This window comes from Saimiri boliviensis, chromosome 1, assembly GCF_048565385.1.
Source record: "Saimiri boliviensis isolate mSaiBol1 chromosome 1, mSaiBol1.pri, whole genome shotgun sequence".
Classification (NCBI taxonomy): domain Eukaryota; kingdom Metazoa; phylum Chordata; class Mammalia; order Primates; family Cebidae; genus Saimiri; species Saimiri boliviensis.
In genome coordinates, this window is record NC_133449.1 from 232,631,603 (window position 1) to 232,659,419 (window position 27,817).

Consider the following 27,817-nt stretch of genomic DNA (forward strand, 5'->3'; position numbering starts at 1 on the left):
CACACCCACTAGGATGGCTGCAATAAAAAAGACAGTAACAGTATTGGTCAGAGTATAGAGAAACTGAGACCTCATACACTGCTGGTGGCAATGAAACTGATGTAATCACCTTGGAAAATAGTTTGATAGTACCTTAAAATATTAAGCATAGAATTATGTTTAATAATTTGAATATAAGTTATGTGAATCCAGCAATTCTTCTCATGTTCAACTGATCACTGGATAAATAAAAAGTAAATCCATAGACTGAAATATTCTCTACCTAGAAAGGAATCCAAAGTGTATCAACACGTGACACATGTGGAAGAACCTTGAAAACATTAAGTAAAAAAAGCCAAACACAGAAGACCACATATTACAGAATTTCATTTATATGAAGTATCTGAAATAGGCAAATCCATTGAAACAAAGTACATTAGTGGTAGCTAGGGCACGGGAGGAGGGGGAGAGGCAGTGACTGCTAATGGGAATGTAATTTCTTTTGGACTAATGAAAATGTGCTGAGTTTAGAACATTTTGATGATGGTTGTACACCTTTTTGAATAGATAAAAATCACTGAACTGTACAGTTTAAAAGGGTGAATTTTATGTTATATAAATTATATCTCAATAAAGCTAATTTTTTTTTTTTTTGAGACAGAGTCTCACTCTGTCACCAGGTGCCAGGCTGGAGTGCAATGGCGTGATCTTGGCTCACTGCAACCTCTACCTCCCGGATTCAAGCAATTCTCCTGCCTCAGCCTCCCGAGTAGCTGGGACTATAGGCGCACACCACCATGCCCAGATAATTTTTGTATTTTTTGTAGACAAGGGGTTTCACCATGCTGGCCAGGATGGTCTCAATCTCTTGACCTCGTGATCCGCCCGCCTCAGCCTCCCAAAGTGCTAGGATTACAGATGTGAGCCACCATGCCGGCTAATAAAGCTAATTATTAAAAAGGGGGCAAAACCTTGTGCAGAGGCAGGAGCAGGGATGCTGATTTCTAGTGTAACCCTCACTTAGATATTAGACAGTAATGCCAAGATATTTGGTGATGGAATCATAGAATACCAGAGCTTGAAGAATTTAATGCAGAGATATACTGAAAATAAACCAAAGTAGAGAGATTTAGATAAACATTTATTTTTGCGGTAACTCTACTTCACCACTTTGTAAAGGATGTCAAAACAGAGATGGTTCAAAAGTAAGCAATTCCCTACAGTGTTAATGAAGAGTAAGTTTCAAGGTCAATGTAGCCCAGTACTATCCAATGGAACTTTCCATGATGATGGAAATATTCTGTACCTGTGCTGTTCAATATGGTAGCCATTAGTCACACATTTGAGCACTTAAAATGTGGCTAGTATAACTGAAAAACTGATTTTTAAATTTAGTTCTAATTAATTTAAATTTAAATAGCCACATGTGGCTAGGAAATGTAGGTAGGTTCCATGGAAATAAAGTCAGGCGTGATCTGGGATACTTTCGTGGTTCAAATATGGGTAATTAATTCCATATATTGTTTATATAATACCAGATGGCAAAACATTCATGGATGTACCAAAGAATGAATAAGTGCATCCTCTAATTTAATTTTATACCATCTCTAATACACCAAAGGATCTTAGAATATAGACTATGGGGCCAGGCACAGTGACTCATGCCTATAATCCCAGGACTTTGAAAGGCCAATGTGGGCAGATCAGTTGGGGCCAGGAGTTCGAGACCAGACTGGTCAACATGGTGAAGCTCTGTCTCTACTAAAAATACAAAAATTAGGCCAGATAAAGTGGCTCATGCCTGTAATCCCAGCACTTTGGGAGGCTGAGGTGGGTGGGTCACTTGAGGTCAGGAGTTCAAGGCCAGAGAATTGCTTGAATCTGGGATGTGGAGGTTGCAGGGAGCCGAGATTGCGCCACTGCACTACAGCCTGGGCGACAAGAGCAAAACTCCATCTAAAAAGAAAAAAAAAAAAAGCCAGGCATGGTGGTACACACCTGTAATCCTAGCTACTTGGGAGGCTGAGGCAGGAGAATCGCTTTAATCCAGGAGGTGGAGGTTGCAGTGAGCCAAAATCGCGCCACTGCACTCTAGCCTGGGTGACAGAGTAAGACTCCATCTCAACAAAATGTATATATATACATGTACAGACTATAGGATTCACAAATGAAAAGCATAGAAGTCAAACTATGAAACCTGAAAAGTTTTTGCAATTCTAACGAAATGGATCTATCTGGAGGTTACTTTTCAATTCCTTATTATTAAAAAATAAACTAACATCCATTCATAAAAAGATACATATGCATTTAGACAGACATATACATACATATATACATAACATATATATACACACACTGCCAAGGGGCTTTTGCTTCCTAGGTTAGTACTGATGGACGAGAACTGTTGAAGAAACTAGGCATTAATGAGCAATAAGCTTAGAATATAAGCATTTTTAAGGCCAGACTTAATATTTATTTTTTATTAGATTTCATCTAAAATGATCACCAGTCACTTCCCAAATCTGATATGCCACGAAATAGAATGAGTACCACTCATTTTTTTAAAAAGTGTCTCCATCTTGATATTCAAGTAAAGGTAAAATATTTAGCTAAATATTTTCTGAATAGATGAGCCCATAACCACCACCTTGTTAAGAATGAAAAGATTTACCTGTTAAGAAGAAAGAAACCATCTAAAACTCCAGTTTAAATGGTTTCAAAATATGTTTGAAGAAAAAGCAAAACTATTTCTCTAATGAACAAGTTATATTATCTGTACACACTGAGAGAACTCTGGAAAGTCTAAGTATTATCTATATACAAGGCACTGTCATTTCACCCTGTAGGATTTATAAACTGGAGTGCATGGAATATTTAGTGCCATTCTCTGGTCTCCCCCTCTTGGGTAAGCTGTTCTAAATACCTTTAAAACACCCCATCCAAAAATGGTCTTAACAGAACCAATGGCCGATCACCTGGAAGTGAGTGCATTTCAGCTGACTTGATTGAAATCACCTGGTAAAGTTGTTGTTTGGTGTGTTTCTAAGAACACAGGCTGCTGACGCCATAGTGAATGACATCATAGGAGCTGAAAGATCTACCCACAAGCCCCCTGGGAACATGTGCATCACTTCCTGTGTTTATAAATAAAAGGGAAATCCTGTTCAAACAAAGACTGGTGAGCTTCACTCAGCCCATGGTCCACTTCTTTATATCAACACGAGTTACTACAACATTCTAGTCCATGAGAGAGTGGCTGTTCTCTTAGAGTTCATGTATTTGAGGCAGCAGATGAGGTAACCTACAAAGAATGGTACCTACAAAGAATGGTACCTACCAAATTTAAAGAGCAAAAACTCAAAGGAAGAAAACTTCCTAATCTAGGCTATATGGTTAAAATAATACTCCTCTATGGCTCTACTGGAAAAAGTAAACTTTTCAGTAAGAAATCAACAGAGCCTGAGGAAATGCGTTTAGCAGCTAGCTTCTCCATTAAATTCACCTTCTGTATTTCTCATTTTCCATTAGCTGCTTACCTCACATCACAACGCGGACATGGAATTAGGCCTCAGAGCATGTAACAAGAGTAAGGTGGAGAGGCAAGAGTCATGCACCTTCAAAACATCCGTGAAAAATTCTCAGCTCCTCAGGACTTAATTAGCATACTAAGCATTCCTGCCTGTTTACAATGATGTATTTTAGAAATTTTAGATTTTTGAGCAATTGCCTAAACATGCTATCAAACCCAATACTCATTTTGACAGAAGAAAAAAACAAAACCAAAACACAGATAAATTACTCTGTATTAAAGTTCCCAAATTCTAGACAGGAAATACTAGTGTTTGAAATATCTTCTATGGTTATGGCATATGTCCTTTACGAAAAGATATTCAAAAGAAGTGTTATAGTGGCGTGTGAAATGTCCTAGGGTGAATAACTCAGTAGTGCTGTTACCTTGATAGATAAAAGCCACAGCAATCAAGTAACATTTTTGCTTAAAAATAATATCACTTACAAAAGACTATTTTCTAAGGTATACAAATATTACTTGTTTTTTTCCCCCTAGTAAACGAAAGGCTCTGTTTGATAGCCGGGAAGAAAAATGGCATTTCCCCCCTTTTAGTCAGCGTTAAGTCTACAATCGTTCAGCACTGAGAACTAACATTCATTTGTGTAAGTGACACATGGAGAAATAATCAAAGCAGAACTGAAGCATGGGTATTGCCAAGAATTGGGAAAAAAGTTAGAAAGCAAAGATGGGACGTGAGTCTTTGTTTTGCCTACCGAAAGAAAGAAATCCTACTTCTTGGGTGGCAGTTGCCATAGCAACCAAACCACTGTGGAAGGAGATTCAGAGCATTAAGGCGGAAGTTGTGGAGAAAAAAGCCTCGGGGACTGAGCTCTGTAGCGGGACGCTAGGAGCAGTGGTGGTCCCCCAACCCCCGCCTGATGATGTTGAACATCTGCTCAAATTAGTGGCTTGCATCTTGACTAATGTCTGCCCAGAACCCTAAACTCCCAAGCTAAGTGTCAGAAAAGAGCTAAGTGGGCTGTGAGCAAGCTGTCTGATTGCAGAGATTTTTAAATGCTTCACTGAAAGGAAATGCCGAGGCAACAGGAAGCTGTGACATCCCAAAAGAGATTTAGACTTGCGCACAACTTGGAAAGGACAAAAATGAAAGTGTCCAGGCATCAGTATAATAGTGGGACATCCGTGGTACTTTATATCAGGGTAGCACACCTGGATCCTCTTTTATAGTAGGGGCTTAAAGTGAGAATAGGGTTACAAAACAAAAACCAAATCTAGAGGCCTTGATTTTTGGCCAGTATTCACAGGAAATAGCAAAGAAAAGAAGAAAACTTTGTAAATACAGTTAATTAACAAAGTCCTATGTTTTATTTCAAGAGTGATCTTAGTATTCCTAAGTTAAATACAGCATTAGAAGACCAGACCTAAGACCTTACCCAAACACACTATAATAAAACATAATAAATTGTGAGAGAAGTATCTGCCCACTCCATCCACAAGCTTGGAGCAAATGAGTTAGAAAAGTCAAAGCTGGAGGGTGGAGGAGAGATCAATGATTTTAGCAATGCTCATCCACTCTTGCTGACAAGTCAAAAGCTCATAAGCCACAGAATATGGTGTTAGTTTGTTTTCATGATGGAAAACACAGTTTGAAGCTTGAATTTGGTAATGCATACTACAGAAAAGCAGTGAGTGTATATATTGCAGAAGCTACATAGCTCCTCATGCTTCACTCTTGTTATAAGCAAGAAGCAAATGATAAAGCAGCAAGCTGATATTCAAGAAAGCAAGTTTCAGGGCGTATCTTGAGGTCAGTATGCTTTTATGCTGGTAGCTCATAATTTACTCAAAAACAGCAAATCAGCATGTTTTGTGATCATTAAGCAACAGCTAGATTTGTCTTCCAACTTCTCCATTTGTGGGGCAGAAAATCGTGTCATATTTCAGAAAAAAGATACCCAAATAAAAGGTCAAAATAAAATTGGGTGCTTAAAAATATGAGTTATTGGCCAGGTGTGGTGGCTCATGCCTGTAATCCCAGCACTTTGGGAGGTCCAGGCAGGCAGATCACGAGGTCAGGAGTTTGAGACCAGCCTGACCAACATGGTGAAACCTCATTTCTACTAAAAATACAAAAATTAGTCAGGTGTGGTGGTGCATTCCTGTAATCCCAGCTACTCAAGAGGCTGGGGCAGGAGAATTGCTTGAACCCAGGAGGTGGAGGTTGCAGTGAGCCGAGATTGTGCCACCGCACTCCAGCCTGGGTGACAGAGTGAGACTCCATCTCAAAAAAAAAAAAAAAAAAAAAGTTATTGAGCTGTCTCTGAAGTACAAATAACCAGAAAATACCAGGCCTTCTACTTGTGTATTTTTACTCTATTATGTATTCTTGTATACACTTTGTAATGTTTATAACATATTGGTAAAGTCAGTGGAATAGGCATAAAATCTATACATAAACAAAGGTATGCATATTAGCGGAGTGTGCTCTCAGAGTTCCTGAGCAAAAACTTAAAGTTTTAATCTAGAAAACTTAGTTGTCCAGATCCCATCTTCTCCCACTACGCTAGAGAAGCAAAGTGTCTTATACTTACGGTCATTTTCTTCTTGAATTTGAGCATTAACCATATCAATACAATTCTGAATTTCATTCCAGCTTAAGTTATCTTGTCCTTGGGATAAAACTTCTAGTTTAACAGAGAGTAGTGTGTTTGCATAACTGTGGAAGAGAAAAAAATCTTGATATTAATCAGAGACATTCATTCTTTGTTCATGTTATATTTCTCAAATATGACACGTGGTCAAATGTAGTTGTTATGCAGTTAGACAAAGAGTAGAAAGGCAAATAAAATTGTCTTGTGTAGCTCTGTCAACATACACCAAGCTTACTTGTACTAACAGTGTTTTCTTATTTTTATAAACAAATTCTGTTTAATGAAAGCTCTTCAAAATCTAAACTTGTACCTAACTCAAGCAAAGCCAGAAGCTGTCAAGTCTGTGAAATTACTTTTCTCCAGTTACTAATTTTTCTCCCCTTTGTATGTCTTGGTTCTGCTCAGTCTTCAGATGATTGTTATAGGAAAAAATTCAGTTACCATGGCTCTCAATCTTTCTATCATCAAGAGAAGTCATTATTTCTCGTGTTCCTTCAAAAATCTAAGTTTTAAAAGACCTTTTCTACTCTAACCCTCATATAGCTGAGCCACCTTGAGGCCAGATATGCCACTGAGGTATCAGATAACATGCAAATGTAGTGCCAGAAACCTTGCTAAGTAATACAATCTTTACTGTATGTTGTCCTGAAGAGGTGGCACATGGGTTAAACCAGGATATACTGCAATTCCTTTTCACCTGCCCATTTCTCCAAAGGCTCCTAGCCAATACTCAAAAATCTCTCTTAGGCCTGGTGTGGTGGCTCACACCTGTAATCCTAGCAATATGGGAAGCTAAGTGAGAGGATCGCTTGAGCACAGGAGTTCGAGACCAGCTTGGGCAACATAGAGACACCTCGTCTCCATAAAAAAAAGTTAAAATAAAAAATGGTCCTCTCACCCGTCATTTATGACCCACGACCCTTCTCACTGTGCACAGCCCTCTGGATGACACGATTTATTCAAACACTCCAATTATTTTTTTCTTGTCTGGGGACATTTCAGGGAAAAACTTAGTAGTACTGATACATTAAGAAACTTTTACTTCTCAATAATCAATTTTCCCACCTTCCAATTTCCACAGAAAAACAATTTCTTTTTGTTTTCCACAAAAATAGAACAGGACTACTTCTTTAAGGGTATTTGTAAATGAGGAAGTGGGCACTTTTGATAATCAGAATGGGTGAGTCGGAGGCTACTGTCATGTAGAGGGCAGTTGCCAGGTGTGCTAACTATGTGGGACAGTCTTGACAGTTATCTCACCAAGATGCCCCATTAGCCTGTAGGCTTCAAAAGGGATTGACCAGCTCTTCGATTCCAGCACTAAGAAAGTATGGCAAAGCCTGGTTAGGCAGGAATGATGAATGAATGGGGAGAGAAAAGAAGTAGGATGACCAGTTTAGGGGTTACTACAGAAGCCAAAGTGCGAAGTAAAGAGGGTGGCTGCAGGGAAACGGAAACATCTTGCAGAGGTATAAGGCACACAGATTGGCCACTGACAGCAGGCTCTTCAGTGCACAGGGGTGCCCAGCTGAGGGCAGAGGGAAACCCAAACTGAGCTTGTAGTTTCTCAGCTTGCAGGAGAGGATGGTGCCATTGACAGAAACAGTGGAGATAGATATAAATTACACTGGAAACACTCTAAGGAGTCATTTGAACCACATAGCCAAATTTAAGTAGAACAAGAGAATTAAGTTTCCACAAAAAGACTGAAAACAAGGAAAACCCACCATCCTTCCATTACTTCTTGGCCATTCTCTATGTAGGCAAGTGGTCAAATGCCATTTGTTTAACCTAAGAAATCACTGTTTTTTTTCCCTGTGCGACCGTACATGACCCAAGAGAATTAGCCAACTTGCCTAATAGAGCAGTTCCAAAATCAGTAGCTGAAAAGAGCTTTTGTCAAGATCTGTGCAGACATCTCCCCCTGGTGGTTACAAGAATCCAAGATGCACTCTTTTTTTTTTTTTTTTTTTTTGAGACAGAGTTTCGCTCTTGTTACCCAGGCTGGAGTGCAATGGCGCGATCTCGGCTCACCGCAACCTCCACCTCCTGGTTTCAGGCAATTCTCCTGCCTCAGCCTCCTGAGTAGCTGGGATTACAGGCACGTGCTACCATGCCCAGCTGATTTTTTTATTTTTAGTAGAGACGGGGTTTCACCATGTTGACTAGGATGGTCTCGATCTCTCGACCTCGTGATCCACCCGCCTCGGCCTCCCAAAGTGCTGGGATTACAGGCTTGAGCCACCGTGCCCGGCCTAAGATTCACTCATTTTAACTGGGGCTTTTAACTGTCATCTGGCTCCCGATTCTGGCCATTTGATTTTCCCTCCAGATCCTCTGTGGTGTTTTATAATAATCCTTGTAAATAATGCTTTAAAATAGTTGTACTATTTGGTAGGATACTTCAGAAACATGAAATGAAAGATACTAAATGGATGTTATTACCCACTGCCATGACCCACTGTGGCCTCAGGATTTCTTTGGCTTAATAATCAGAAGAGTGTAGTTTGGGGCCCAACTGCCCAACTTTAGTTCCATAACTCTAGATTCTGTTTCTGCATCAGTAAAATAAAAGATATGAACTGGATGATTATTAAAGTTATTATTCTACATCCTACTGCTGTTTCCAAAAGACACACAAGGAAAGGTATGTTTCCAATAGTTCATTTTCAAATAATCTCTGCCAATGACAAAGTCATTCATTAATTTCCACAGGATGATCACTTTCTGATTCTTGTTTCCCCAGAAGGAATACTGTAAACAAGAATACTAATGAGAAGGACTCTTAAAACAGACTGGTTTTCAAGAAATATGAGCATGGTATACGGATTTTCTCCACCAACAGACAAATTCCTCACTTGTAAGATCTGCCAACTATCATTTCCGCATTGAAAGAAGGTTTGGAAAACGTTCCTTACCGTTCCACATATGCCTTGTCCAGATTGTTTAAGCCTATTGTGGGACTTCTGAGTTGATTCTGCACAGACACAAGATCGTTGCTTTCCAAGGCCTGGTTTAGTAAAGCAACAGCAGACAACATTTCCACAGCAATCAAAAGCTCCTCATGGGCCAAGTAGTTCTGTTGGAAAACATATGGCAACATAAGCTCTCCACAAAACACACCTCATATGCATAATGGAGGTTTACAATGCACATTTCACCAAACAATGAAAAGTCAAGAACTTGACAGCTCAGCAGAAAGAGGAGTTGCTGGCCACTTGCTTTCCACTGGCTTTAAGAACAGGTATATGGTTCCTGGGTTTTCCTTGGATGATCATTTTTGAGACTTAATTGATCACAATGGAAAGTTATGATTCCACAAATATCTGCATTCCCATTACTGATCCCTAATCCCAGCTATATTGGCTGCTTAAAGGCTCAGTTCAGCCAGATAATTAAGCAAAGGACTAGATAACGTTGTCACTGACTGAGAGTGCCAGATAAGATTTTAGCACAGCTAATGATTTCCAGTTTGAAATAAGGGTTAAGGGAAGGTTGGGAAAATTTCACCTACAAGTTATAATCTGAAACACAAAGCAAGGTCTTCAAACCAAGACTATTGATTCTAATTCCAAAATTCTGATTTCAGAATAAGAAAGGATAGTTTAATCTTCCAAAGCAAATGGGAAGAAGGGGTTACCATAGAGAGCATGTAAGTAAATTTTATTCAAATATCTTACATGAAATACACATTTAACATATAAGGCATCAAATTATAAGAGCAGAAGGCAATCATTTATAATTCACCTCCTCTACCTCTTTCAGTGACCTGTCCGTGGATACCTAAATTGGTATATGGCAAAAAGGAATAGGAGAAAGGAAGAAGAAATGGAGCTGGACAGCCACAGGTTAACCGTGGCCATTTGAGGATGAATAAGTGTCCTCAGGCATAAGTAAGCCTTGCGTTTCAGAGCCAGAGAAGTGGAAGAAAATATTAATGAGAGAACCTAAGTGAAATTAAGAAAATAAGCTATTTTTCTTTTATTACAAATATTATATATCTATTTAGAAAACATAGAAAGTCTTCTTAAATTTTTTTTTTTTTTTTTTTGGTAAAATGGGGCTTCACTATGTTGCCTAGGTGGGTCTTGAACTCCTGGCCTCAAGTGATCCTCCTGCCTCAGCCTTCCAAAGTGCTGAGATTAAAGGTAGGTGCTACCATAGTCAGCCGATACAGAAGTCTTAATAAGCAAGAATGACAAATGCTATCACCTAAGCTCTTTTGTGTATATCCTTTTATGTATTTCAGATTCATGCATACATTTGCAGAGGTTTTATCTTTATAACTGACTTTATTTTCTTATTGCAAAAAACAAGATAATGCTATATATCTCAATCTCATTTTTTTCTACTTAATATTCATATGGATATCTTTTCCAGTCATTATTCTTTACATTGTCATTTTTGCTAGCTGCACATGTTTCTAGCATATATAAGCACCATAAATTAGGCAATCTGTGATTAATTAAGTAGCCATTTGTTTCCTGTTTTTCAATATTATAAACAATGCTGTGAAACATCTCTGTGGCTAAAGCTCTTTGGTTCATGTCCTTTAGGCTCATTTTCTAGAATGTAACTGTCAGCGTCACAGGCTTTTAATCTATATTGCTAAGACCACCCTGCAGAAAGGCTGTATAGTTCACACACTCAGCGGCTGTGTAGAAGATGTTTGTGCCCCATATTTATACCTACACTGGGTTAAATCTTTCTAATCTCTACCAATCTAATTTTAAATAATAAGTGTACTGTGTTTTAATTTATATTTATTTACTTCTGATTGAGTTTGAACTTTTTTCTTGTTTGTAATTTGTATATTTCTTGTTTTATGAATTGCTGGCTCATGTTCTTGGCCTGTTTGTTGTATGTGAACAAGTGCTGATTGTGATGTTAAAGATCCAATGACTGTCCTATGTGTTTCCTCAGAACTTTAATTTTTAAATTATTTTTTATATTTAACATTTTATGTTGAGAATTTATTCTGATATATGTGTAGTGAGTTAATGTTTTCTTAACAAAGCTTAAACACTCACAAGGACATCATTGATTAAATAATCCTTTCCTCACCTTCTTGAAGGACGAGCTTTGTCGTATACTGAATTGTTGGCTCTGCTTTCAGTAGTTTTCATTTTGTTTCATTGTTTGTCTTACAGGAGTGTTAGTAAACATGTTCTTAATTACTGTGACCTTATATGAAATTATTGTTGAATGCTGTTGTCATATTAAGGAGCACAAATTTACAAAACTCAAAGCTATTGTGCTAATGCTCTTATTCGCAGTTTCTAAAATTGCAGATTGAGCTTATTTTCTATATAAAAAACATTATATATTATATAAAAAAATACACATCGATACAGCTAAAAAATTATCCAAGGTTTTTCAAATATCACACAAGGACTAAGAACAACCTATTTTCACATGTATATGTGTAGACCACTGCTGGGATCTCCTAACTACACTCTTAGATTCTTTATGTAGACTAAAAGCAAGAGTTAACCAGGAAGGAGGCCATGGAATTGGTATGGATGGGCCAATGAGACCAGGATTGGTACAGATTAGAGATCCCCAGACCCCTAATCCTTTTTTTCTAACTAGGCTTCCCTAGTGCGCCATGGCACTCAGGGTTACTATCCCCACAGCTGGAGTCTTCTCTGACTTACCATGGCATTCTGTTTCTGGAGGTTGAAAAGTTCGTTTTGATACATGGCAGCAGCAAAGGGATAAACAGCAGGCAGCTGGGCCTCTGGTTTCTTCAGGGCAAGCAGCGTATTCTCGGGGTCACCTTCCGGAATGACAGCATTGATATGCTCCACTGCAGCCTGCCCTGTGGGGGTTCACATTCTGTCAGAATGGCTGCTCTTTCCACTGCTGCCTCACCCAACCTGCCCTTCTTCCCAAGAATTTGAACCTAAGCATTTACTTTTCATGAGCTCTGAAAAGCTACAGGCAGAGGGTAGGTAAAGCCTTGAAAATGTTATCTCAGTAATTCAAACCAATCGAATCCTTGGAGGCCTAGAAGAACCTCAGCATTGATGGAGCTTAGATTATGAGATCATTCCTGAGCAGCATGACTTCCTTCCAAAATCTTTCATTTTAGGACTGGCTCTGGTTTCAATTCTTCCATGAAGCCTTCAGATTGCTCAGATCCTTAAGGATTTCTAACCTTGTGAACACCATAGTTATTTCAAGCTGGGCCATGTAGTTCCAGCAGGCATGTTCCCCAATGCTCCTTGTGTATTAGTACTGCCTCCCCAAGCAGACTTCAAGCTACATGAAGAGCAGAAGCAAGCCTTGCCCTACCGCTGTATCTTCCTAATGCATAAGTACTGTGGTAAGCCCACCGCAAGCACTCCGACACATTACTGCAAAATCTGATACAACCATAAACTCTGTGATATTGTTTGGCTCTGTGTCCCCACCCAAATCTCATGTTGAATTGTAATCCTCAATGTTGGAGGAGGGATTTGGTGGAAGGTGATTATAACACGAGGGTGGATTTTCCCCTTGCTGATAGTGAGTGAGTTCTCATGAGATATGGTTGTTTAAGTGTGTAGCAATTCCCCCTTCTCTCTCTTCCTCCTGCTTTGGCCATGTGAAGATGTGACTGGCTTCACCATTACATTCTGCCATGATTGTAAGTTTCCTGAGGGCTCCCCAGACATGCAGAACTGTGAGTCAATTAAACCTCTTTTCTTCATAAATTACCCAGGTAGTTCTTTATAGCAGTGTGAGAACGGACTAATACACTCCATGATCTCTTAACCAGTTGTAAGGTGCAGATTATAAAGACCTGAATTTTGGTAACCAAACTGACATGCTTGGAACAGTAGATTCAGCACAGTTTTCAGAGTACAAAAATGAAATTGCTGACTCAATGGGAGAATGAATGATGAACTCTGCCACCAGGAAAGAGCAAACCAGAAACTGCAGAGTTTTGCCTTATAGAGAAGGCATCTAGGTAGTAGAAATAACACACACCCATAAATTTCTAGAGCCTTTCAAGGGTTAGCCTGTCTGTCTAATTCATGACTAACTGCAGCTAAGATCATTCTAACCCTTTTTGACAAGATGACAACATATCTTCTCTAAATACATTCACAAGGATCTTCCCTCAATCTTTTACTAAGATATGTAACTCAATAGCAGGAAATACTTACGACGAATGGAATCCTTCAAGTCATCCTCCAGAAAACTCACACTTAACCTAAAGGACCCTGAGAACCTTACAACTTCTTTTCTATTTTTAAATTTAATGTGACAAACCAAAAAATTTCAGAAAGGAAGGCTAGTGATTGTTTGTGGTATTTGCTGTTCTGCTAAAGATAATCCAAGGCCTTTCAGCTGCATCTTGGATTACTCTAGGTGGGATTTTGTTTCACCTTTGATAATTTATTATATGGGCTTGTACAGCTGGATATCACATATCAGAAAATCATACCCTTAAAACACTGCTGTTTATTTTTCTTTTTTCTTTCTTTCTTTTTTTTTTTTTTTGAGATAGCCTTGCTCTGTTGCTGAGGCTGGAGTACAGTGGTGCAATCTTGGCTTACTTCAGCCTCCACCTCCTGGGCTTAGGAGATCCCTCCACCTCAGCCTCTAGAGTAGCTGGGGCTATTGTGTGCCATCAAGCCCAGCTAATCTTTAAATTTTTTTTTTGTAGAGACTCAGTCTCTCTTTACTGCCCAGGCTGGTCTTGAACTCCTGGCCTCAAGTCATCCTCCCACCTCAGCCACCCTAAGTGGTGGATTACAGGCATGAGCCAGTACACCTAGCCTGAAAAACACTACTAAATAAACCATCTCTTCTAAAAAATAAGGTGAGATCAACCACTCTTTTACACTCTGCATTTAACAAAGTGTCCAGGCAGGGCACAGTAGCTCTTGTCTATAATCCCAGCATTTTGGGAGGCTAAGGTGATGAGGATCACTTGAGCCCAAGAGTTCAACACCAGACAGGGCAATACAGTGAGACCCTGTCAAAAACAACAACAGCAGCAACAACAACAACAACCAAAGAAATGCAAAATGTCCAGCTCTGATCTTAACAGAATATATCACACAGTGAATGGAAAGCAGGTGCAGAACATGAAAGTTAAACGATTGCAATGTGAACAAAGCTGAGGTCTCTGACAACAGATCTGTCAACAACCAATGTTGTCACTGCTGCCATTACTATGGTTGCTATGAATGTAGATGCCTTAACACTTTAATATAATAACCTACATGGCTGGGAAAAAGCTTGTCAAAGTAACAATTCTTACATAGTTTAAAGTGTACAATTGTCTCATTGTCATGCCACCAAAATGAGGCTTCTCTTCCTAAGGTTACTTTCGGTTCTACTGAACTATAAATTTTAAGATGAGGAGAGACAAAAAGATTCAGAATAATCATATTCTATACATTTAAAGCCATCAAACCTTGCAATGTCCTTCATATTTTCAGCTGGTTATGCCATTAGTACAAATCATCCAATGCCATTTACTTACAAATAGGAAAAAAAAAAAGAATAGCCAATTTGGCATTAAATTTGTAGTCAGGAAGTTATGGCACTGAGTGAAGAACTAAAACATTTTTATAAAGCATTTTATTTAACATGAAAAAGAAAACTGTTTTCATGGTTATAAATATCTCAAAAATAAAGGATGGTTAAAGACTATGGAGCCATTTCCTCTCTAAGCTTATGGACCTCAGATGTCTCACCGGCAACATTAATTTCCCTCCTGTAATTCATTTCTGTCAAGCGTAATGCAATTCTCAGCTTTCACATAGAACAAAAAGACAAACTTCAAATTGTACTTCATGTATCATCAGCCACATGTTTAAGATTTCACAAGAATAAAAGAACAGGCACATGCATCCTAAAATGTGAAGGTGTTACATTTAAAAAAAAAAAAAAAGCAATTGAGAGTTTTCAGCCCAGTTGTGTGTATGTGAGCCAAATTCTCAAACACATTGAGTTGTTAACTCCTAGACATTTACATTCACCCTCTGGGGCTTTCCTTAATTATTGTCTGAGCCGCTTAGGATATTTCTCTCCAGTAACTTAGGAGCAAACTTCTGAGTAACACCTGTGGCTGTACATGTCTTTGCAACTCAACTAGGATGTTAAAAGGAAGGCTAGTGGACACTCCCAAGTTTTAATTTGGCAGGGGGTTCACACACTTAAAGTGGGTTAAATGGTCTTTCATGTATTAAGTTTTTGGGTATATATGGATTATTTAGATTGACCAAAGCAAAATAAACATCAAATGACATTCCTTATTGACTCTTCTGATGCTCAACTAAAAATACTCTTAGCTAGAGGGGAGAAAAGACCAATAAAAAAATTGATGTATCTAAACGTGTATATGCTTATTTTAATTACATAAGTCTGCTGTTCTTTATAGTCACACACCTGAACCAGGTACTAAGAGGAACTGATCTGCTTGAGTCCACAGAGGCTCAGGGGTATGGGACTCAAAGCTGCCAGCATGAAATTTCGTCTGGCCTGTCCATAGTCGCATTCGCTGGCACCAAAGTTACACAAGTGTAAGAAAAATCTTTCAAACTACAGACTAGGGGAATGGCTGGGAAGTCACAGAAATCAGTGGTGTCAATAGCACCTTTTACAGTTCCAACAGAATACCATTACAGAATCGTGGGCAAGCAACTACTCTTTGTAAGTTACAATCTTTTACTAAATTACCTTCAGTATTAGCCCCAAAAGTGACAGATTCAAAATGCAGAACGTAATCAAACAGGAAGGTAGAATCAAGCTAGCTTCAGGATACTTTGTGTGGACTGACATCACCAGAAAAGCACAAGGGAAAACTGCCAAATACTGCTCCATAAGTTAGAGCAACATTGACACTGAGTAGATTTTTCATTGTATGAGGCAGTTTTCCAAGTATACAAATTGAGAGTTATGCTGGGATTCTGGCAAGGAAGGTCTGTATCTTATGGAAATATCAATTTCCTTCCTATAATCCATTACTTACTGTTGACTGTATTAATATTGCCTTGGATTTCTGCTTGTGTCAGTAGTTCTTCATAAGCATCTCTTTCTTCTTCTGAAATACAGCTATTCTGCAAAACAAAGTCTTCACTGATTCCTGAGGTTAAATAAAATATTTCCAAAACTCGAAACTCAAATGGAAAAACATGAAGAGTGATAAAAACCATTCTCTAATTATTTAAATTCATTGAAAGCATTTGTGGGGTGCCTGCTCTGTGCAGGGCACTGGAGGAGAATGCCTGGCAAAGATTACAAAGATGAATGACACACCCAGTGACTCTTTGAAAAGGGCTAATTTTCAAATGTGGAAAACATCAGTTTGGACCCCTTTGTTTTGCCATTTTTGTAGATCAAAAACAGTTGAATAGCACCGATTTCATTTGATTCGATCTAATAAAATCAAGAACACAAATAATGAATATGCCTAGAAGAACAGAATAGATTCTATAAGAGAAGTACTATAAGCATTTTTTTTTGAAAATATTCATCGTTGGGAAGAAAAGTTTTCAAAGAGATTATAATCAATGAGGGCTTTGAACGACAGAATAATGTCAAGAATAGGATGCAGATAGCAGAATTTGGTTACACAGATGGAAAGCTTAGCACGCTGGGCTACAACTTGGAGTGTGTGTCCAGGGTGAGCCAAAAAGATGAGGGGGTCAACTGAAGGCTAAGATTTGGTGTTGAATATTCAGTAGGCAACAGAGAATCAGGGGATGTTTCTGGTGAGTTGAAATCAGATTTGTAGTTAAAGATCAATTTTGTAACCTCTAGCTCTAAGGGGGGATTGGCTTGGAGAATAGCTGCCAATCTCGTAGGCAGAGAGACCCACGAGGAAGGTGCTTGATACAAGAGTCAAGCAATGAGGACAGCAAAGGCAGGACTGAGGCAAGACTGGTGAGACTAAAAGGTTGGTGACAGATTCAACTCTAACAAGAGTAGGCAGCAGAATCTAGCAATGGATGGGACACTGGGGGCATGAGTTCTGAGACAAAGGCAGCAATCATTCTGAACCAGGGAAGTCAGCAAGCGGAGCTCTTCTAATATAATGGGGTACAAAGCCCCAGGGTCAGAGTGGAAGGTATCTGGAGGAGAGGAGAGAGACCAATTTGGGAAGGGCTGGGATAAAGCTGACGGCTGATTTCTTCAACAAGTGGATGAGCTCTACCGAGGAAGAACAGAGAAGGGATTCAGTGCTGGACCTTGAAGAATCCCCATACTGAGAGGGAGGAGGAAGAGGAGAAAGAGGCACAGAGAAGAACCATAGCAGCAAGGAGGTGCATAAGCTGGGGGAGCAGAGAATCTCAAGGCAGGGGGCCAACTCAACCAGATGCTGGTGGAAGCCACCAGTGGAGAAAAACGCCAAAACCTAAAGTGGTTACTTTTACTCATGGAGCTGAAACTGACATGGCAAGAGCTTAATGAGAAAAGAGCTGGTGAGGGAGTAGAAGCTCTCAGTGTAGACCAAGTTTTCAACAATGGACTAGACAGAAAGGTGGTTACGAATGGAGTTAGGATTAGGAGCAGGCTGTCTCGCACAGGAAGGACATCCTCAAATGTAAAGGATTGACTACTGGGAAAATATGAGGACCGTAGATTGAAAAACATACTCTCTGAACCTCACCACACTGAATTATTAACCTCTACTACCAAATGTAAAAGAATCTTTTCTAATGTAAGGTCTGCTGCCGATGCCTAACAAGGGATGATGATGAGTTGCTACTTGTACACTTTCTGGGGACAGTAGCAAGTTTGCACACATGACTTTTAATTCTTTCAATCTATAACATTCACACAAAATTCTCTTTTTAAAAATTGAGGGTCTCAGTCTGTTGCATAGGCTGGAGTGCAGTGGCACAGTCACAGTTCACTGCAGCCTCAGCCTCCCAGACTCAGATTATTCTCTAACACCTTAGCCTCCTGAGTAATTGGGACTGCAGGCTTGAACCAGCATGCCCGGCTAATTTTTTATTTTTCCTTTTATTTTCTTAGAGACAGGATCTCACTGTGGTGCTCAGGCTCATCTTGAACTCCTAGACTCAAGGAATCCTCCTGTTGTGGCCTCCCAAAGTGTTGGGATTACAGGCATGAGCCATCATGCCTGGCCTATAAAATTCCTTTTTATGCCTTATACAGGCATATAATCTAATTGCCTTATATAGTGTATAGTCCTCTTTTATGCTACATTTCATTCAAATAAATTGTCTATGGCTATAGAGAACATAGCCAATTGATTTTAAAGTATTGCTTTTAACAGTACGGCTTTTCAAACTAGTAACTCATAAGCACATTCATTATTGTTCCTATTACTCAGAATCTAAGTACCTTCAGTCTTGCATTTTCCTCTTTTTTCTTTTTGGCATCCCAGAGTTCTTTCTGATATTCAGGTGCAAGGTTGTCATCCACTAAGGTTAAAACTGCATTAGGGTTTCTTAGTGTCACAACGGTCTGCTCTGCGATTCCTTTTTCAACAGCTTCATTAATGGCTATAACTGCAGCATGTACTAAAAAGTAAAGAGAGAGAGAAAAAGGTTTTATCAGCAAAAGACAACATGGAAAGTTGCATCGACCCTGCGTAAACCCAAGCCGTTTTACTTTCTTTTGTGGCTTCCAGTAAATAGGTCAAAAAGAGAACTCAGACATATTATGGCACCTGACAGCCTCTCCACATGGCTGTCTTTGGTTGTGATCTCAGCATCTGTTAAGTAATTCTGACTCATTTATAAGTCATTGAATGGCTAAAATGAACTGAGACCTACGTCAACTTCAGGGGTTAGAAGGTAAGTCAATCCTTACCCTCTGGTCTGGGCGACATGGATAATTTTAAAGTAACATGTTAGTTCCAAGAGATACTTGCAATTTAGCTTACAATACTAAAAGACCTGTAACAATGTACTCTACCACTAAAATCTACAGACACAGAAAATAGAGAACGATGGACAATGAAGATATTTCTGGAACCTGAATTCATGTTGCACAAGTAGAAGTCTAAAAACCAAATCAATGATTGGTTATATCCTGACATCCTCAAATTAATCATCTATAAAACAAAAACTTTTAGGCTGCTTAAAGTATCTTCTAAATATTCTGTTTAGAGTAATCAAAATCAATAAGTAAAGTACAGGTAAGTCCCACGTCAATGGCAAGTTTGGATTTTAAACTGACTTACATGCAGCTTCATCCACGGACAGTTCATTGGCCAGAATACCACCTATTTTGCTGAAAGATGGCATCTGTATTCCATATTTTTCAAGTTCTTTTCTCATATTACTGATTTCCTCCTCTAACAAAGAACCAGATAATAATCATCATTATCAGAGAAAGCTACAGAGATGGACATAGGAACAAATACAATCATATCAAGAAATGTCTTCATCAGGAAGAGGGGTTGTTTCTAACAAGAGCCTTAGGAAGAACCCAGCCCAAGTTTCTCATTTCACAAACATGGGGAGGGAGAACTAAGTCAAGAACGAACAAGATAGGTCCGTTTTCTCTTCTCATCAATATACAGGAATAAGGGAAATCAGTAATATCAAAATGGGGAAAAAATGTATTGGGACTCTTTTTGTAACTAGATTGTAAAAAACTACAAAAATAAAGAGTAATACCTGTGAAGTCTACTTTGCCCAACAAATCCTGGATCTGGGGTGCTATTCCTAGTTTGAACAGATATAAACTAGAAGAAAAAACATAAAATTATCAGAAATTTCATCATCATAAATCTTAATGTGATAAATTACATAAATCTTAATAGTATTTTCAGTTGAAAAAGACCTAAGAGATCTCTAGTCTATTCATTTTATAGATGAGAAAACTGAATCCCTAAGTAACAGAGTCCTTGCGGAGGCCAGGATCAGAATTCTAATTTGTGTCCCAAAGACTGGTCTTCTGTAATCCACAGCACTTCTACAGAGCCAGCTAACTCTGCATCAATCATTTGTATGGAGAACAAGAAACAGAGCTAATACAAAACAGCAGGAAACAAATGCAAGAAACATTTCTTTGAATATTCCTCACATAATTCTTATTTTATTGAAGATACAGCATGAATTACATTTTGCTTTTTAATATTCCTCCAAGTACCACATACCCTTGAGGAAATATTTGTTTTATATTTTCTAAATCAATAAATAGAGTGACAAGACTATCAGTCGATGAGGTGATGTTAAACTATGATGTGTGTACATTACCCCAGGGGAAGATGAAGAATAAATTGAATGTATTTTAAAAAAATCCAGAAGGTAATAATGATGGCATCCATTAGCCCACCCATAATCTGAGAAAAGAACTTGAGAACAGGCATCTAAATTCTATCAAAAATATATGTAATAGTATATATGAGAAAGTAAATGAAATGAATGATTTTTATGGCTTGAGATATTTCAAAATTATCACTAAAGATGTTGATGTGAGATGGAGCTCCACAGTTTATAGAACATAGAATTTCATTAAATGCATTAAGGAAGTTCAAGATCAAGCCTTTTTTAATGGTATTAAAACAAACTCTTGAAATGCATGATCAGTCATTTAACGTAAGTAGCTTGCATTAAAACTGACAATGATTTTCTGATAATTTTCTTTCTTTTCTTTTTTCTTTTTGAGAAGTCTCACTCTGTCACCCAGGCTGGAGTACAATGGCGTTATCTCAGCTCACTGCAACCTCTCTGCCTTCTGGGTTCAAGCAATTCTTCTGCCTCAGCCTCCCAAGTATCTGGGGTTACAGGCATATGCCACCATGCCTGGCTAATTTCTGTATTTCTTTAGTAGAGACGGTTTCATCATGTTGGCCAGGCTGGTCTCGAACTCCTGACCTCAGGTGATCCACCCGCCTTGGCCTCCCAAAGTGATGGCATTACAGGCGTAAGACACTGTGCCTGGCCAATTTTCTGGTAATTTTTATGAAAAGTAAATCTTTAGAAAAGTAATAAATAATCAAAGTTAAAAATTAGTGACTTATGGTTTAAAAAATTACATAGAAAATCACCAGTTACACACTAAATATTTTGATATACTTTTAAAGTTGTTTCTGAACATATCTATTTTATAAACATATATATTATTCTAGAATATGAATGTACCATAATTTTCTTAAGCAATTACTGAGCATTTAGATTGTTACTAATTAATAGCTATGGCAAATAATGCTTTAGTAAACCCACTTACATACACACGCACACATCTTTGTGCATATTTCTTATTACAATAAAGTCATGAAAACAAAATTGTCGACTTGAAAGGGTACACCCACAATAGAAGTTTTCAATGTATATTGTGCAAATCTGATCTCTCTCTCTCTCTCTTTTTTTTTTTTTTGAAACAGAGTCTTCCTCTGTCACCAGGCTGGAGTGCAGTGGCACAATCTCAGCTCACTGCAACCTCTGCCTCCTGGGTTCAAGCGATTCCCCTGTCTCAGCCTCCCGAGTAGCTGGGACCACATGGGTGCACCACCACGCCCGGCTAATTTTTTGTATTTTAGTAGAGACGAGATTACACCATGTTCGCCAGGATGGTCTCGATTTCCTGACCTTATGATCCTCCCACCTCAGCCTCCCAAAGTGCTGGGATTACAGGCATGAGCTGCCCCGCCCGGCCCAAATGTGATCCTAAAAAGAGATTATATTCATTTATTCTCCTTTTTTCTTTCACATGAGAATTTGACCTTTCGTTAACTTTCTAGCTCTGTTCTCCTAGGAACCTATACTGTCAACTGTGTTATAAAAGCATCATGGCTTAGGAATAAATAACCCAACTGATAAACTGTATCTCAACAAGAAGGAACCAGAAATACCTAACAGGCATCATATCTGTGGGCCTTCCTGGGTTCAATGACTCTTATAACTGGTATGGACTTTGCAGAGAACTGGAAAGCTATGCAGCAGAGTTGTTACTATAGATGTTGGCTTCCGGGGGCATGAGGCTTCCAAGCCAGGAGTGCTCAAAAACCCACTCCTTAGCAGCAAAGTTGTAACCTGGGGTACCAAAGAGAAGAACAGTGGCTTCCAGATGGCTGTATGGACAAGTATGTGGAGTGTCACGAAGGTTCCCACTGAAGAGCAAACACCTGCCAGCATGCTGGCTTTGACAGCTACTTCTCTCCTGAGCAACAAGCGCCAGATGTGGCTAATGACAGGTGGGTGAATCTGAGTATTTAGCTGAACCTAAAAACCCCCTGATGGGCATGGCCCTCTCTACCACCAGCACATGTGAATGTCATTTTCTGTGTCCTCTTATCATCACAGGATATAATCAATAAAATATTTCAAGGGACTGGCAACTGATAGCAACAAGATGTTATTTAAATCTGTATTTCCTTAAGGTAGTTGTGAGAGTAAACATTTTTTCATTCATGCATTGGCCATTCATATGTCTTCCAGGAAATGTCTACTGACGAATTTTTGAATTTTAAAGAATATTTAGGGGTGGAATTTGCCTCTCATTTTTATGCTTTTCCTTTAAAACCATAGCAAAGGACAAAGAACAATTTTTTAAACCATATGTATAACATTAGTTTTAATACTAAATTTCAATATATTTATATCTTATCCACAGAGGAAAAGTTTTTATATTAGACTTTGAACATTCTTCAAAGTGAAATAGCCATTATGTATTCATAATCCCAAACTAGTAAGACAGGATACATTCTTTAGTTGACGTTCTAGGTCTTTAGAGATTATCACGTATGTGAAACTGCTTACTTTACACAGCCTCTGAAGACTTTACTACCAAAGGTTAATGCCAACAAGTCATTATAATTAAAGCTAGATGATTAAGATACCATGCTGACATTTTCAAAACCATAATATTTTATGAACCAATTCTCAACTCATTATTACAACGGAAAAACATTCCAGTTAAAAGGGTGGTCATATCACTTAGAACAATGAAATGCCAACCTCTTCACTTGCTCCTTTCTAGTTAATGTGAACTACAAAATCACACAGGATTTAACAGGCAAGATAAACTGCAAAAGAATTCGGGGTAGTGGAAATCAAGCCATCATCTAAGAAATGAGAATAGATGAACAAATAACCAAAAATGTACAATTGTGTCACTTCAGTTTCTTTCATGGCACCTGATTTGCATTTTCCTCTTCTTTTCACAAATTCAAAAATATACCTAAACTAATTTACAGAGAAAACTATAAAAAAATCAATGAAATCTAGAAATGTGACAGTAAAAGTAGACATCCATAAAGTGTCTTTGAGCAACAAATTTTATATCTATTTCAAGTACTTAATGTGCTGAATCTTTAATATGCAATACCTATATTAATATCCTGCTGAAGTTTTAACATACTTTGACATTTTTCTATCAAAGGCTAAGTTAATTGGTATCTACTATTCTTCATATACTTCCATCTCTAACTTACCAACCTATGGAATGTTGAGATAATTCAGAATTTTAGATTCATGCTTTCATTTTTTTATTATATCCACCAATAATTTAGACATTGATAAACTTTATTAGTTGCTTTTCTGATTTCATCTATACCAAATTTTCCTTCTTAGAGTTTTATCTTTGGTTCTTCCGTGTATAAATGTTAAGTACTCAATAAATGTTTGTTAAACATAAATGGAATGAATCATCAATTGCACATATTTTAACATACTCATTTGTTCTGTGGGTCTTGGTTCTGTTTGGTGAATCTAATGTCTCTTTCAGTGTCAGTTTCCTTTGAATATCTGGCATCTTCTGATCCGGGACTCATCTTGGTGTTTGAGGCTTGCTGTTTGTTGGTCTCTGACTGCAGATCTGCATGTCAGGAGCCAGCATTAAGAAGCCATAGAGAGCAAAGGAACTGATGCCAGAAGGATACCGGTGTCTTTCCTTCTCAGGCTGGGGACTCTCTGTCCCTTCTTGAGGTCATTAGCTGTCTTGGGTACCAGCATGCTATCCTGCCATCAGCATCGACACCTGCTACTTTAGGGAAGGGCTGTACAGTTCTGCTGGTCCCAGCCTGATGATTGCTCACTTTGAGGCTCTTGTTTTTCTTGCTGTCCTCTTTGCTTGGAGTGAGCCTCAAGACAGCTCCTAGCTCTGCTGCACCCCCCAGCATTTTGTGGGCTGTGGTCTTCTCCCACTTTGTTTCTCAGTCAACCGAATCCTGTCTGTTCAATTTATATTAAAAGTTGTTCAAGTTTCTGGTCAGTAGATGGCATTTGTTATTGCAAATGTATTTTTCAAAGGTTATTACTGCAGTTAATGTCACATCAGTTTTGGAAAGAGGGTAAGACAGCTGTGTTCAATGATCTTGATGCAACTGTTTTCATATTATGTTCTGTTTATCCATTCATTCATTTAATTACTATTTATAGGATAGCTCCTATATAAAAATATTTTTCTTGGCTGGACATGGTGGCTCACTTTGGGACGCCAAGGCAGGCCAATCATTTGCGGTCAGGAGTTCAAGACGGGGCTTGTCAACATAGTGAAATCTCGTCTTTACTAAAAACACAAAAAGTAGCTGGGCACGATGGCACATGCCAGTAATCCCAGCCACTTGGGAGAGGCTGAGGCTGGAGAACTGCTTGAACCTGGGAGACAGAGGTTGCAGTGAGCCAAGATTGTGCCACTGCACTCCAGCCTGAACGACAGAGTGAGACTCTATCTCAAAAAACAAAGTAAAACAAAAAAATTTTCTCTACCATGCTGTCCCTAAAGAAAGGTAGTTGAGCTACCAAAAAATAGAGGTTTAATAGTAACATGAATTAAAATGTTTATGCTAAAGTGTTACTTTTCCCCTTTGATAATAAAGAAGTTAGATAGCTATTTCCAATTATGCTTTTTATTTCTCCATTGTACACCGTAATGTTAAAACTCACAATAAACAAACATCCTGGCTTAAGTAAAAGTCACCACAAGGTGGTGCTGAAAAGTTAGCACTCTGAAGATGGAAGGATCTTTGCTTTTTAAATTTAAGTCTGATTTTTTTAAAGCTAATATTGATCAGGTAAATATCTCATTTGCATATCAAAAAATCTCATTTACTAAAAAATAAAAAAAAATTGTATATTTTCTGTTTGGCCTCAATTTTCAACATTTAAAAATAATCATTGATGTTGAGGCTTAAACTGTTAGGTTTGAAAAGATCAGTTTTCGTGGTGTGGGCTTGTTACACCTAATCTCCGTGTGGGAAGTGCTTTCCAGCTGATTACGTAAATGGACAAATGTTTATCAGGAAACTGTTTACCCAGTATTCCCATGCTGAAAAGAATCAGCAATAGCAAACTACTCCTTCCCAAGCATTTAAATTCAAATGAAGCTGCTCATTACCTGAAGTATACAGGAAATCAAGTCTTAATCTTAAAAAAAAAAAAAAAAAAAGTCCATTGAATAGAAAAAACACCACTCTCGTGTAGCTCTTCAACACTGAATTTGTTAAGCACCATTTGGTACCTAACAGCCAAGTCAAAGGGCTGAGAGCATTCCAAAGGAAGTCGTGGAATTCATGTCACCTTCGCTTCTCATGTCTAGGAGACCACTTTGTGTGAAGCAGCAAGGCTCTTACCACACCAAAAGCTACCGCACACCTGTGCAGCCGAAGCCAGCAACAGAGGGGCTGCCCAGAGGTAGTGACGGTCTTGTTGACCTATGTGCCCCTATTTGTAAAATAATATCACTTAAAGTCCAGAAAGCAATAAAGTTTAAAAAAATACCATTTAGGATGTATCACGAAAGTAGTAATAGTAGCTGCTGTTTCGTCTACTGAACCAAATTTTTCTATCTTACTCACATACATCACTGCCAATATCATATGGCATTACCACTTTCGAGATAAAACTAGTGGTATTAGTTTTTTCTACTACTTTCAAGATATACACTAAAAGGTACTACAGTAATGAAATGCAAACTTAAAAGGCAGGAACTAAATTTATTTCAACTTTCTTGGATCACATTATGTGTAGCTCATTTTGCACGATAACATGTGAGATGAATGCATATCAAAGCCTCATGGTAGAGCAGAAAGACCACAGGACTTGAATCCAGAAGCCCTGGATCCCAGCCCCAAAACTGGTAAAACCTTGATGTGTGACTATAAGCAAATCACGTAACCCAAGTTTTCAGTTCCCTTATCTGTGAAATGAATGATCTAGACTACAATAGCTTCCCAAGGCCATTCCAGTTCTCCGGTTCTATGATTCTTCATTTAACACATGTTAAATATACTAGCTGAGGGGCTGGTGCTGAAGTTCAAGTTTGATACCACCATTCTTTTAATTTTCTTAGAAGTGGGAAAATAATTGACTTCTTCTGAATAGCTTCGTAACAGCACAGGTTCAGTTCTCAGACAGCCTGGTTTCTACCAACTGTGTGACCTTCGGCAGCCTCTCTGTGCCTCAACTGCCTTGGTTATAAAATGGGACTAATAATAGTAACCACTCCACAGGTATGCTGTGGAGATAAAATGAGATTATAGCAGTTAAGTATTTTGTGCAGTGCCAGATACATAGTTAAAAGCTCCATTTGTGTTAGCCTTTGTTCTTATTATTCTTTGTTAAATAAAAGTGTCCTTTGTATACAAACACTTATTAATAACCTATCAAAGTGTTTTCCCTACTTTTTCCAATGCCAAGAATCTCTATTTCGCCACACAGACTCCATGTTTGAAACAGCTTTATCTACTGAATTAAATTTTTCCATCTTAGTCACATATGTCTCTGCCAATATCATATCAAAATCCAGGGTTTTATATGTAATGTTCAGCCCCAAACCAAAGGAGTCCTGAGGCAGCCTTATCATTGCAAAATTAGTTCAGTTAAACCTCCTGAAGAGTTAAATACACAAACTCCAGAGACTTTAAGTTGGAATCAATGGCGTGTAAGCTGTGTGAGGTAACAAGACATGGTTCATAGTGTCTTAAGAGCTCAGCATTTAGGAAGATAGAAAGGCGTAACTACCATAATAATGTAGGACAGAAACAGGAGGAAAGGGAAGGGAATGGTTCAGAGCACAGGGAGAATTCTGAACAAGGAAGGACTTAAAAGAAATAAGCAGGTGCGGTTGCCTCCCTCACCTTACTCCCAAATACTGCCATCCCCAGATATCCCTCCTGAGAAGTTACGATTAGAGTCTGTCCTTTGGGCTAAGAAACTGTCTTCAGAAATCTTATTTATAAATGCAAATATGTACACTGTTAGAGATATAATCAATCTGATATAAGGGTTCAATCGGTTTCTTAGGGAAGGAAAGGGTTCTAAGGGAATGGAGTGTTGAGACGAGGAAAGTTAGGCATTAATGCCTGAGGAGTGGGTTCAAAGGCAACCTGGTAAGCAAGACAGCCACCTGGCTGTGTGGGAGCTGGCGAGACGAACCCTCCTCCACAAAGCTGCCAGGGTACTCGGGCAGCTGGTGAACCAGGAGTGGGTCTGCCAGAGCCATGGTGTCACCACTGCACCTGAAAACATGCCTGCTGTGACATAGCTACAGAAGCGGCAGCAGGAAGAGTAATCCTCTCATAGAGGAAAGGCAGACATAGCTTCAGTTTGTGGCTGTCCATGTAGAAGAATCTCAACGATTAAATAAACTAGACAGTAAGAAAAGCAGAATTCAGTATGCTAATAAGGCTAAACTTGAAAAAATCAATATAAACACATGACTTTTAAGAGAACTCCCTAGAGAGTCATTGGTACTACATCTCAAAGCAGAAATAATCAGAACAGGATTG

At 38.6% G+C, this 27,817-nt stretch overlaps 1 protein-coding gene across 1 annotated transcript in view; it reads right to left on the reverse strand.

Moving 5' to 3' along the window:
- The window catches only part of IQGAP2 (IQ motif containing GTPase activating protein 2), a 310,698-nt gene that overhangs the window by 108,296 nt on the left and 174,585 nt on the right, over window positions 1-27,817 (reverse strand). Inside the window, exons 6-12 of the mRNA XM_039477508.2 lie at window positions 19,761-19,828; window positions 19,322-19,435; window positions 18,478-18,656; window positions 16,136-16,223; window positions 11,820-11,983; window positions 9,081-9,241; window positions 6,103-6,227 (exon numbers count right to left, since the gene is read on the reverse strand). Coding sequence (XP_039333442.2) covers window positions 6,103-6,227; window positions 9,081-9,241; window positions 11,820-11,983; window positions 16,136-16,223; window positions 18,478-18,656; window positions 19,322-19,435; window positions 19,761-19,828 — 899 coding nt within the window. The remainder of the gene's footprint in view (window positions 1-6,102; window positions 6,228-9,080; window positions 9,242-11,819; window positions 11,984-16,135; window positions 16,224-18,477; window positions 18,657-19,321; window positions 19,436-19,760; window positions 19,829-27,817) is intronic.